Below are 13716 nucleotides of genomic sequence, written 5' to 3' on the forward strand. Positions count from 1 at the left end.
AAATAAATAACATTTATAAGCTCATTTAAAATAAGTCCATCGTTTCCTTTATTCATACATTAATATTTTTTTAATTATAATTTTAATTAATTTTAAAATTTAATTTTAATTTATTTTAAAATTTAATTTTAATTTATTTTAAAATTTAATTTTAATTTATTTTAAAATTTAATTTTATTTAATTTTAAAACAAAGTTGTAAAAAATTTTTAAATTTAATTTTAATAAAAATAAAAATTTATTAATTTGGAAGTAAAAATTTCAAATGAAACGAATATTTTTTAGTTGAATCGTTTTTCTATTTTAACTAAACAAAAATAGTTTGGCTTACAATAACAAGCATTAAAGATCGGCTGGACACCAAATATTGCACAATAACCACCACAGGATTTCGAATCTCATCAATTACCAATTTTAATGAGCTTCGAAACTCTTTTTTTAAATTAATAGCCTCGCATTAAATTAACATCATTCAAATCACCCTATGTATTTATCAGACGTAGCATTAAAATCAACTTTTACTAATGATAATGATTTAAAGGTAAAGCTAAAAATTAAACTATTTCTTAATTTACCTGATCTGTTATTCATCTAAGCTTACTCAAAGGACAATATTACAATATTTGATATTTAGTCTCATCATGAATCACTGCCAAATACCTAAATTATCAATCGAATTCATTTTACCGAATTTAATAGTCCGACCATTATTTTAATCGTAAATCTCAATTAACATACCTGCATTTCATCAATATTTTTTCAGAAATATGATTAAGTTTTATTAAGAAAATCCATCACGTGTTTCCTTTTCGTAAAAATATTCACGTACACGTATTTTCAAAAAGAGCAAGATTAAATAATCTTTCGTGACACGTCTACGTGGGTGTCGCAGAATCTTCTCTATTTTTTCATTTCATCTCGCCTTCTTTAGGAATATAAAGTTTTTTTCGTTTGATTTGAATGAACATAATTCAGTCGGAAAAACGTAATTTCTAACACCGTAGTACGTTCACACGTTTGATACAAATATTCCTAGAATTGTTCGCGTGACAGCATTCGGGATATGTTGAATGAAATAAAAAAATGAAACATACCGAGAATTCGGTAATTATTCCGAAAACGTTCGATGGCTAACGTACAGATTTTTTACGTGACAATTTATCTTCGACATTATCTTTGTGACACGTCCTGAATAACTTATGCTATATAAAATAATATAAAAACTTACAAATATAATATAAGTGGGTGGAATAATATTTATTAATATATTGCTACAAAAATACATGTGAATGTTAACTACCCATTGAATACTACTATTTTGTGATCTTTTTTGTAAAATAATACGTTTAGAATAATTTTTAATTTAGATATTAAATATTTAATTGAAAAAAACGTATTAATTAATATTCATCATAAATATAAATATACGGATGGTTTTCCACCATGCTTATGCTCTTCTCTAGTTCTTTCAAAGTCTCTTCTATTTTCTTCTTTTTATTTATCTTGTTGATTGTGTCGATCATGAGAGGTAAACATAGTAAGTTTCTTTGAGCGTGGTTCCAGTTTAATCTTAAGCCCTGAAATATATTAGTTGAATTAAAATATTTTATAAACTACATATAACCGTACAAAATAAATTTAATTTTAAATATTATTAAACATTGAAAATTTCTTAGGAAACTAATAACTATTTATATTATTTTTTATAAACTCTATTAAAACTATTTTATGAAAAAATTCTCTACTTTATTAAAAATGTATCTTAAAAATGTATAAAAACATTAAAATTTAATCTAAGATTTATAAACAAAAATTGAGATTAATTAAAATATGAATCCCAAAAAAGTACTGAGTATCAAAATCATTAATATTAAAAAAGTTCTCATTTGAACGAAAAATATAGTGGTTACTTAAAGTAACGTGCAAAATACAAAATTAAAATTAATAGGTTTAATCATCGTCAATTTAAAATATACTTGGGATAGGCCTGATTTATTTTAATCTTATCTTTGTGGCAAGCATGTGATTGATGATAATTAATTGTGGCGAATATAATGGTTGTATTTATAAAATATATTTCATTAAAAAATATTTATAAATAAATAAAAATAGTATAAAAATGTTTTGACGTTTATTATGAAAGTGGGATAAGTCAGAAATCTAGATAAAATTAGATAATCATATTATACAAAACTATTTTGTGAAAATTATTAATATATATAGTTCATAAGATTTAAATAATAGTATTAAAGCATATAATTCGTTAATTTTGAAAGTGGAACAAGTCACTTATTTTATTACCAATCAAATATATTTTTTTAATATATGTTTATATATTAAATTTGTTACAACTTAACATGTGATAGCTAACAGTATGTCATTTTAAAGATAGAATTAAATATTTAATTGTCATTGACATAGAGTCTTTTGATAACTATTGTATATCCTAACATCTAGACGTTTTATTTTTGGCAAACTTAGTTGATAAGAAAATAAGAAATAAGTGTTAAAAAAATAAATTGCTGTTATATATCTTTTAACGATATTGTTTACAAAAAAAATATATATCGAAAAGGAATAAATAAAATAAAAACATCTCTGCTTCTTTATCTGAATTGATTGGTCACTTTTAAAGTGGTTCTAGGAAGAACAGAATTATTTCAGTTCCATGCTGTTACTAAGGGGTTGCCAAAAAAATTAAATACTTATGGAGAACCCGTATATAATTTAACAATACAACTTAGAATATTTTTAAGATGCACCTTATGTATAATAAAAGGCTTTAGTAAATTATAAAAAATAATATGTTCTAAAATCTATTGCATAAAGAGGCTAGAAATCAATAAAATAAGATGCAAATATTAAACCACCATCAAGTGAAATGTATAAAGCTATGATAAATTTACTTCTTTATATCAACATATTTTCCATATTTATTATAAAACTTTTAAAATATCAGAAAATAGCAATTATATAGTGCGAAAATAACATGTTAAATTTTTAAATAAATTTAACATAGTATAATACTGTATGTTTTCATATATTTTTACAGCAAATTCAATGAAAATTTCTCGGTATAATTCTTAAGACCTCTGAATAATATTTAATATATTTATGTGATATTATATTATATAGTAAAGAAGTATATTTTAATAATTCTACACCAACATCCAATAATATTAAAACAAAATATAGTAAATGACTTATTCCACTTTCATAATAACTGGCTTATTTAATCAAAGAAAATACATATTTAATCAACTATTCAATACAAACCTAATTAATTATAGTAGCGAAAAGTGAAGTTACTTTAGCCTGAACTTTTATATGATCATAATGAAGATTATATTATATATAGATCATTATAGCTATTTAGAACTTGTCTTGAATTTTATTGATTTACTTAATATATAAATAATTATAATATCTTCAATTTGCTTTGTACAAAAAAATCTTACAATCATTATTTTTTTTCAATAAACCAAATAGAATATTATAAAATTACCTCTAATAACATAAATATTTTCAATCAATACGCTAATTATAACTTAAGATTGAGCCTTTAAAAGTAGCCTGATAATATATAGTAGAATAATCGAATAAGAACTCCGTTAAAATATATTAGTGTCACATGATATTTTAATGAATTTGATTTATATCTTATTATAGTCTAAAATACGAATACAATACAACACTCACCTCAAGCAACCTCTCCCTTTCCTCTTCATTAATCATCTTACAAAGTGGCTCTTTCTCCTCCAAGCTCTTCTTGTAATTTTCCTCCATCTTTTTCATCTCTTCTTTCCTTTTTACGATATACCGTGGCACAACTCCAAACTTTTTTCCATAGACGTACTTCAGATTAGTATCCTCCACGGGATATTTGTGACCGCCTGGAGAATCGTTGATATACTTCCCCGGAGTCCTGGTCTTCAACTCTTTAGCAGACCTAATATTATCCCTGACAAAATTCAACTGCCCTTCCTTCTTAGAGTCTTTCGTGCCTCTGGGTAATTTTGGAAGTCTGGAAGTAGACAGACATCTTATTTGAGGCTCAGCTGAAGGCTTATGGATACCTTCTCCTTTCTTCAAGAATCTATCGGGCTCTTCCAGCTTCAATTCCGCTGGACCCATCGTGGCCGCTGATCTGCTGACTCGTTCGGATTTTACTCGATCATGGTGTACGGATATGTATCTAAATATAAATGAAAGGTCACCCAAGTATATGCATTTAAAAATAAATTTATTGGAATAGTATGTACCTCTTCGGCTTTGGAGGTGGCGGTGGTTCTTTGTAGAGAATGTCAGCTATGCATTCTTCAATGTTGGAGGATTTGGCAGTAGGCATGATTGCTGTATTCTGAACGTTTCTACGACTCTTTTTGAATGAGCTTTATTATAAGGGGCGAATTTCGATCTAACTGTTTACATAGCAACGTGACGCTTGGTAACAATGTTTTCTTTTCAATTGTTTCAAATCAATAGTTACTTCAAAAATATATTTAATATTTAATAATTTAATTTAAATATAATAAAAAATAATATTTTCCTGTTTTATTAAAGTACTAGAATTTATTATTATTTTATTGGGAATCGGAAAGAGCTAAGATGTGACGTCGATGACGTCAGACTAATGGATTCTGGCATAATTAATTTATGTGTTTTTTATATTTTTTTTACAACAATCTTTTTTGTTCACAGGGGCTCTCCTAGGCGGAATTTTTGGCGGAGCATTTATGAAGATGGGCAGACAGAGAGTCTTAGTATACATTTCCATACCATTCGGAATGAGCTGGCTATTTACTGCTTTCGCAAGTTCCGTCGCTTTACTATACGCCACTTCCATATCAGCCGGATTTTTTACAGCCATAGTCACGATGGTGACACAGGTACTATTCATCAATCTATCCATTACATCATCACATGATTCATATTTTATTTATTTTTTGACCAGGTATACATCAGTGAGAGTACAGTGTCTAGTGCCAGAGGTCGCCTATCTTCTGTATCCAAGATCTTTAATCAGTTTGGAGTACTTTTGAGTTTCTTAATCGGGGCTTTGGTGAACTGGCAAGTGCACGCTGCTATAATAGCTTGTGTGCCTCTTATTCTACTGTGCTGCGTACTAAAACTGCCTGAAACCCCAAGCTATTTACTACTCAATCGAAAAGACGATAAAGCTAAAGAATCTTTGCAATGGTTGCGAGGTCCAGAGACAGACATTCAACAAGAATTGGCCACCATCCGAGGCAACATCTTCCATGTGACGCAGATGAAGACCAACCCTGTTAGTGATAGTATATGTGCCAAATTATCAGTTCACGGTCGTCTTGTAAAACCAGTGTTGATCACTTGTGGATTGATGCTCTTTCAAAGGTTCACAGGAGCTTATGCTTTTAATTTTTACGCCGTATCGATCTTTAAAAAATCTTTGGGTGCTATGAATCCACATTTCGGTGCTATAATCATGAGTTTAGTGCAGACTTTAGCTTCTTGTTTATCTGGTCTTTTGATAGATAAGATTGGGAGACTGCCTCTTTTGAAAGTCAGCGGTATTTTAATGTCTTTAGCGTTAGCTGGATTCGGATCTTATAGTTATTATTTAAAGTCTTCCAATATAGATACGGGAGAATACGATTGGGTGCCATTACTGTGTGTGTTGATCTTCACTGTAGCATTTTCTTTGGGTATTAGTCCCATATCTTGGCTGCTCATCGGTGAGCTGTTTCCTCTGGAATATAGAAGCACTGGCAGTTCTTTAGCGTCCACTTTTAGTTACTTATGTGCCTTTTTGAACGTTAAGACTTTTGTAGACTTTCAAGAGCAGCTGGGAATGCATGGCACATTTTGGCTATACTCAGGCATATCTTTAGTCGGATTGCTCTTTGTAATATTTTGTGTACCTGAAACTAGAGGCAGGAGCATGGACGAAATGAATCCTAAATATATAGAATCTGTGTGTATAAACAGATAATTAATCTATTTTTTTGTAACAATATTTTTTGGAACGAAACTGAACGAACAAGTTAAAAATGTGATATTATGAATGAAAACGATATTTATTAAATATGTACATAAATAGCTATATTTACATTATATTGACTCAAATTGTGCAATTTAAAGTCTTTTATTATACTAAGGTATATTCGACTGAATAGAAGACTATTCTTATATTGATTTTTGCGAGTTATGATATTTTTTCTATATATTGTTATATATATTATATGTATGTACGTAAAAATCATTGTATATTTATTTTTACTGAGTGTTCTTTTATGGTGCTAATGGAGATCTTATCAAGAATTGTATATATCGATTTTTATAGAAAATGCATTTTGTACAATGCCTGTTTCTGTGTTTTTACATATGTAGTTGTAAATCAATGTTTGACTTTAAATGCATTTATATGAATCTATATTGGCTTTAACATAGATTATATTTACTTAATTGTTTAATTGTAATGTTGATGAAGCTACTTAATTTTTACGTGTATTTTTTATATTATGTATTATATATGACGATGAAGAAGAGATGAATCTATTTATTTCTTTGAATGATGAGAAAAGAATGATATTTAAATAAAAAATATAAGGAATAGACTGCAATTGATTTTATTTACCTGCATAATTTTATATATTAAGATGAGTGCGCATTTAAATGTAGTCTGTAACTATTTAATTAATAACAAGAATTGTATGGTAAAATTTAACTTTTACTACAAAGATAAAATACCTTGACATAATTATTTTTTTAAATCATTCATATTCATTGTTTTTAACACAAAAACTTAAAAATACTGATTAAAAAAAATACATAATTTTAATAATATTTAATAAAGCTGTCAGTTCTTCACTATCGTGAGGTACCGCAGCTGTCGAGTGTACGAATACCGGACCCTAAAATTTTTGAGTAATAAATAGTTTATATTACAGTTCTGATTTAAAAAAATATAGTTTTAGTATTTATTTGTTAAATTCTGATATTAAAACCATTGTGTAGCTGTGTGCTATATTTAAATGAAGAGATAAATTAAATGTAAAAGTTAATTTTTATTGACTGATTGGATTAATTTTAAAACATTAAAATAAAATGGTGGTTTAAGCCATTTTAATTTCTCTTTTACTGGTTAAATTTCGTACATGCTAAGTACATTTTCGACCGTTCCCGCGTTACTGTGTGATTTTGCACACTGCGGATACGACTAATCTAGTTTTTTTTAACTACTGAATAATTCAATTATATATTTTTATTATTTATTATTTATTAAAATTATAACCATTGTGACCTGACAGGCCAACCCAATGCGTCACGATAGTCAAAAGTACTAATACATCATAATACATATATATATAAACAAGACAAAACAACAGACACAAATCACCTCAACAGGTGTGCATTGTCCCATACGAACTGAACCAAAGCTCCATATGTGCAAGAGAAAATGTCAATATTACTATGGACAGAATGCAGCAGATAAATAGCCTTGGCCAGAGAAGAGTTGGCAAGTGCTCCAGTTCTAGACTTAACAGGCAAGAATAGTGGACGCGACCGAGAACAATAACCACCTTCAGGAGCCCACATTTGAAGCTGCTCGAGCACTGAAGGATTGTCTACGATGCCCTTGAGCAATTTCCAGAAGTGTTACATTACATAAACACTTCTGCGAGTCGACAAAGAAACGTATCCCAGGGCTCCCAAAATAAAAGCACTGGGAAACAAGAACGGATAATACCCGTATTCTTTCAAGTATAAATGTCGAAGAAATTTACGTTGTACTTTTTCCAGCTTCAATTCATTACATTGATTCATTACGCCTGGGATCCAAATGATGGAGCTAGTTTCTAGTATGCTGCGGACTAGAGTATCATAAAGAGTGCGCAATACTAAAGTATTCCTGAAGTAACGCGCATTTCTCATGATAAAACCGAGCATTTTTAAGGATTTGCTATGAGTCTCTGCAATGTGCTGGCTAAATTTCCAACGTTCTTCGAAAGTCACTCCTAAATCCTTAGTTGAAGAAAACCTTTCCAGAAATATCCGCCTAGATGGTATGAATATTTTGTTAATGACCTTGAAAATGAAATTGTGTGACATTTCTTTACACTGAAAGGCAATTGGTTAAAGCAAGCCCATTTCCATATAGAGTTGAGATCCTCCTGTAGGTCGAGGGAATCAGAAATCGAATGCATTTTCTTGTAAATTTTCAAGTCATCTGCATATAATAAAAAATCTGTCATTAATGAACAATAAAAACAACAATGGACCCAAATTGGATCCTTGAGGTACTCCAGTAGGGGTCTTATATCGTTCTGAAAAGGAGTTATTATATTTGACGATATATGTGGATAAATCACGTAATATGTTATTAGTTATTTTAAAATAGGTTTGCATCTTAGCTAAATAATATTAAAATTATTCTATGACATTGAAGCATAGTTAAAACATTATTTGATTTATTTGCAACATCCTCTTAGAAATACTACACTAAAAATATGTTATCTTATCTGATCTGATATTTTTTTCAATGTGATCAATTATTAGTCATTGATTGTGTTGTAGCGCAGTTTAGATGATTTATTACCCGCTTTCTTAAAAGCATATTTTTAAAATGTAATAAAATAAAAATATTGTTATGTTATATAAATGATATAAGATATAAATAAAAATAAATACTTTTAAACATAGATTAATCATAAATTCAAGTTTTTGTTATAACAGTCGCACTAAGGGTGACTTTATAATAAAAACGTGTTTGTGATTACACAATGCTAATTAAAATATAATATATTTGAATAAATTTCCAAAAAGAAAATTATCCCAAAAAAATTTTGAAATAGATAAAATTCGCGACGTCTTCATTCTATGGAATGTGTAATCAGGGGTTGCTTAGTACCTGCTCGCGTCGTACTGAGCTTTGCATTTACGGATGCCGCTAATAGTGTTATTATAAAGTATAAATCAAAAAGTAAGAGTAAAGGTAATAACTTATCTGCATTTTTCCTTTCAAAATATTATAATTTATATTCCATATTTTCTAGATTCAATTTAATAGTGATGAACTACCATTCGTTTATAATTGATTACTTTCCGGTCCATTCAACGCTCGATACTCTTACTATCTCCTGAAAGTTCTTATATCAATTACAAACCCATTAACGTCCAATTTGCCATCATGCATAGCAAACACTATCTGCCCCCTTGACTCGACATTATCGACTCTTAAATTGGATCAGCGTCGCAAATTGCATTTGCGAATTCTCGATTTATATTCTCGATATATATCCACTTGAACGTATTTTTAATTAACTCGCATACACACCAAGATAGTGGTGAGTTATCTGTCTTTCCTGTATTTATAGTTTACGAGTCGTGCGATAGTTTATCGAACGTGGTCTGGCCGTGGCAAAAGGGCCGCTTTCAGAAGAGAAATGTATGCGGGTGATAAGGACGGAACCGTTATCTGCACTTAAATGAACGTCGAGGGTCTTGTTCCTCTCTCGGAAGACTTGTGTCGTTTTTGAGACCACACGTATCTGGCTGGCCGTAAATAGAATTAATTGAACAATAAAAGTGAATATTACACACAAATTTCCTCGTGTGATGAGATTATTTTTTATTATGTATTATAATATTTGCAGAGTCTAAAAACAATATGAAAGCTTATGGTAATTAAAAAATGTATAAATAATTATTTTAAATAGTGTAAAAAATAATAATCACGGTTACTACTTCGTTAGGCCAGAGCTGAATATCGAAGTAAAAGTGGCTGTATTGATTTAGTTTAAGCATTACAGTCGGATATGAAGTTCAAATTATTATTGGCAAATATTTTTCTGAGGCAAAACTAAGGTTTATTTACAATAAGAGAAAAGGGAGGAGATCAATGAATGATTTGAAGAAGAACTGGAATATTTGTTTTATTCTGATAATTATCTTATGTAGACCAACGATTGACAAGCACTCGAGTCATAAAATATGATATTAGTGTAATCTTACAATATAGTTTCTCATAACGAATTGATCTTTTGTACACCAACTAATTAAAGCGTGCCAAATCATGATTAAAAATTAATGTCTTCTTAGGAAGAATAAATAAATTCAAAAAACTGAACCGAGATTCTCACGACAAAAAGGAAAAAAGTATCATTATTGGTAAGTCACATATTATTTTACTGCAGTGAAGCTGAAGTCATGAGAACTCACTTATCGCAACAAAATTTTAGTAAAATGATGACTAATCTGCTAAATGGTATAATATTTTTTTTTTTTGTGTGTGTTGTTAATGGTTTTTTTGTCTTTTTATTGCTGTCATATGTATATTAAGTCAATTTTTTAAATTTACAGCTAAAATAAATTATTTTGCTAAGATTAAATTAAATTACAAATAATTTACATATAAATTCAATAATGATTTATATATTATATGTAATACAATTATACGCATATTTTATTATTTATATGACGCTTTGTTTATTTAATAAAATCGCTATTTACAAAAACAAACTAAAGGTGCTTAAAAAACGGATTTCAGCGAATAAATTTGCATATAAAACAGATAATTTAATATTTGTAGAAAAAACGTGTTTTTCTAGCGGAAATGAGAATATGAATAATTTTGACATTAATTGTGATTTTGTAATACAGTCACTGAACTTTTAATGTAAAAAATTACAAAAAACATAAATCTGTAGTGTCATAAATTAAAATATGCATGAGATTAATATTTTTTATTTAAGATATTACAAATTTTATAGCAGCAAAAAAAATTGTTTTGACATACATTATTGAGTCAAAAACATATGTAAATAAATTATTCATTAATGTTAAATATTATAGTGCTTATTAGGAAAAAATCCAGATAATTTCATTTTTTGATTTATTTTTGTAACAAAAAATACGAAATAAAACAGAGCTAAAGAGTGTTACTGTTTTTGTTATAATAGATTTAATATCCTTGATATTTATTTTATTAAGTAAAGAAAACATCTACTGTATTTTTTACATGCAATTTTTCCAAATATTTTATTTTCGCGGATTTTCGCCATTTTTCGCAAAAAGCTGAACGGTCAGGGAGGCTGTCAGGGGTCTGAGGATCTCCACCTCCATCTGGCTTTCTACTTGGACCTCCTCAAGCAAGAACTCGGGCTAAAAGCTCCCGGGAAAGCGAATTGAAACTTGCGCGTCGAAACACTCTTCAACTTAACATTTGCTTGGCAGGGCGAATTCGATTTTATAATAACAACTCTATGAGAGTGAGTGTAAAGTATTTATGTATTATGTATAATGGAAAGCCCAAAGTGGTTTAATGTACTAGTTTAAAAAAAAACATATTATACATGTGTTATATATAAATGTATATAACTAAATAAAATAGTACTTTATTACCAAGGTAATTATCTGACTTGGTAATTACAATAATTTGATACTCTTATTAATTATTTTTAAAAGAGAAAATTATACAAATGTCATGGCATTTATTTTCAATGAGAATTTAAATAAAACCTCAAAAATAATGTAGTTATTTTTAGGCGAATATCCAAGTAAGTATATCTCATGAGATTTGATCGACTCAGATTCGGTGAAATTGATAATCGCATCTTTAGTGACGTCAATTTATAACCTTGTGGGTTGTGTGAAAGCTGTTTATTTAACTTGTATCGTTAATGAAATAATTAATAAATATGTGGTTGAAGATAATCGCGTTAAAGTGTCAAGTGCTTAAAGTAAAAATGGAAGTGATTAACTTCAATCACCACTTAAATGTCAAAAAAATGATTAAAGTTATTATAAATCGATCGATACAGAAAAATTGCTAAAAAACAACATTATTTCCACAAAGATAATTTTTTTCATAAAATAAAAATTAAAAATATATAGTTTTAGATATTGCCAATATTCTTTAACAAAATACTCAAAACTATTTATTATTGTAATACTATAAATGCTTAGTATAGTATTTTGAGCAACATATTATTATTATAAATTATTTAGGTAAATTTTTTTTTTATATATATATATACATTTTTTTATATGTTAAAAATGAATAGTCTTTTTGTCTACTAGTAATTACTAATAGTCTTGTGAATTTATTTTTGTTACATTTCTCAACAATTTATCATTTTTTATAGCTTATTTAACTCATTACTTTTATATTAAACAATGCCATAAAAATCATGAAAAGGCAATGTTTTGATTTAACAAAAAAATCGGATATTGCGGAAAGCTTTCATAATATTTTTAATTTATTTTCATCATAAGCTAACGCATCTAAAAAAATCTAATGTCATTACATCGAATATGCATTGTTTGATATATCCTTTGTAATTATTGGACGGTCGCCCAACATATTGCATAATTTAATTTTTCACAAAGGGAATAATTTGGAGGTGGAGTTATACAAATTTAATATATTATATTAAATTTGATTCATTTTCAATTCATGTTAGCTTACTCAAAGGACCATACTAAGCAGTTAATATAAATTTTATGTTTTCCGTTCTGTATTTTTTGTTATTATTTTTTGAGATTTCATGATAAATTATTGATAAGGAATTTCAATTGATGAGTCACCTCTTATCTCTTTTTTCCTATAAGAGCTTTTGTGTGATACTGTATTTAAATCACTATAAAATTTTGAAAGCGATGTCAGGCAATATGTATTTAACTACAAATAAATAACTGTTACTATTGTAAAATGTATGCCCATAAAATACTGCTCTTATTTTAAATACAACGTTACCCAAGAAAAAAATAATAATTTTTCTTGTTTTTATGGTTTTATGCCTCTAATATTATTGTAAATTTATCTTAGACTGGCAATTTTTTTAATTCATTGTCTTTGTGCTAATCAGTAGTATTAGAAATCATCAAATGACAGTAGTTTGGTTTTAACTGAACAGTAAAAATCTGCAGAAAAAACGCAGACAGAGCCATTAAATATGTTTTTTTTAAAAACCTTTCATGTGCTTTTAAAATATTTTTTTACAAGATTCAAAATTCATCTAAAAACACTTATGGCATTACATCGAATAAACATTGTTGAAAATATCATTCGTAATTATTGGACCGTCACCCAACACAAGGCATAATATAAATGTTTCCAAATGGATGATTTGGAGGTAGAGTTAAACCACAATGCAATTTGATTCGCATTTTCTTTATTTCTATTTCGTACTAATTTCCTCGAAGGATCATTACAATTTTTTTTAAATTGCATATAGCTATAAATAAATTCGTGTATGAATCAAACATTATTGTTATTTGGTTAGTATATATTTGTTATAAGTTTGAATTTATATTTGTATGGTATATTAGGATATGTTATATTTATCAGACCACATGTATTATATATTGGAAGATTAAATTTTTAATGGTTTTGCTGATAATATTTGTTTGTAAAATAGTCATATTTACCTGGTATTAAATTAAAAAAACATAATTAAATTTGCTAATCAGCTTTAAAAAATATTCGTTCGCAAAAAAGCGAAGCCGGAACGTAAAAATAATAGAAGAAGCTTATAAATAATTGAAAAAAAGATTTCAGTTTCGCAATTAAGATGATGATAATTTTTATTATTTTTATTTATAAAAAAAAAACAGTTTCATGGGCGTTATATTAATATTATTATATAGAGCCTTATATTTGAGATGCGAGAGGAAAATTTCTCAAGGCCTTGACCTTATTGATGGGACGAGTTTCCAGACGTCCCGTGGGATC

The 13716-nt window shown here is 28.0% G+C and overlaps 2 protein-coding genes across 7 annotated transcripts in view; one reads left to right on the plus strand and one right to left on the minus strand.

Annotated features, from left to right (window-relative positions):
* LOC148232775 (facilitated trehalose transporter Tret1-like) overlaps window positions 1-6598 on the plus strand; it is an 81277-nt gene extending 74679 nt beyond the window's left edge. For all 6 annotated transcript variants that reach the window (XM_088191154.1, XM_088191150.1, XM_088191152.1 and 3 more), the window contains 2 exons: window positions 4701-4888; window positions 4954-6598. In XM_088191154.1, coding sequence (XP_088047280.1) covers window positions 4701-4888; window positions 4954-5973 — 1208 coding nt within the window. In that variant the 3' untranslated portion in view covers window positions 5974-6598. The remainder of the gene's footprint in view (window positions 1-4700; window positions 4889-4953) is intronic.
* On the minus strand, window positions 1242-4631 carry LOC148232776 (enkurin). The gene is made up of 3 exons (XM_088191156.1): window positions 4262-4631; window positions 3699-4194; window positions 1242-1576 (listed from the first exon to the last, which is right to left on the minus strand). Exons 1-3 carry the CDS (start codon window positions 4345-4347, stop codon window positions 1400-1402), a joined length of 759 nt encoding a protein of 252 aa, XP_088047282.1. The 5' UTR covers window positions 4348-4631; the 3' UTR covers window positions 1242-1399.
* Window positions 6599-13716: the final 7118 nt, after the last annotated feature.

The sequence above is a fragment of the Plectrocnemia conspersa genome, unplaced genomic scaffold (assembly GCF_051122295.1).
Source record: "Plectrocnemia conspersa isolate PC_06_02 unplaced genomic scaffold, ASM5112229v1 ptg000008l, whole genome shotgun sequence".
Classification (NCBI taxonomy): domain Eukaryota; kingdom Metazoa; phylum Arthropoda; class Insecta; order Trichoptera; family Polycentropodidae; genus Plectrocnemia; species Plectrocnemia conspersa.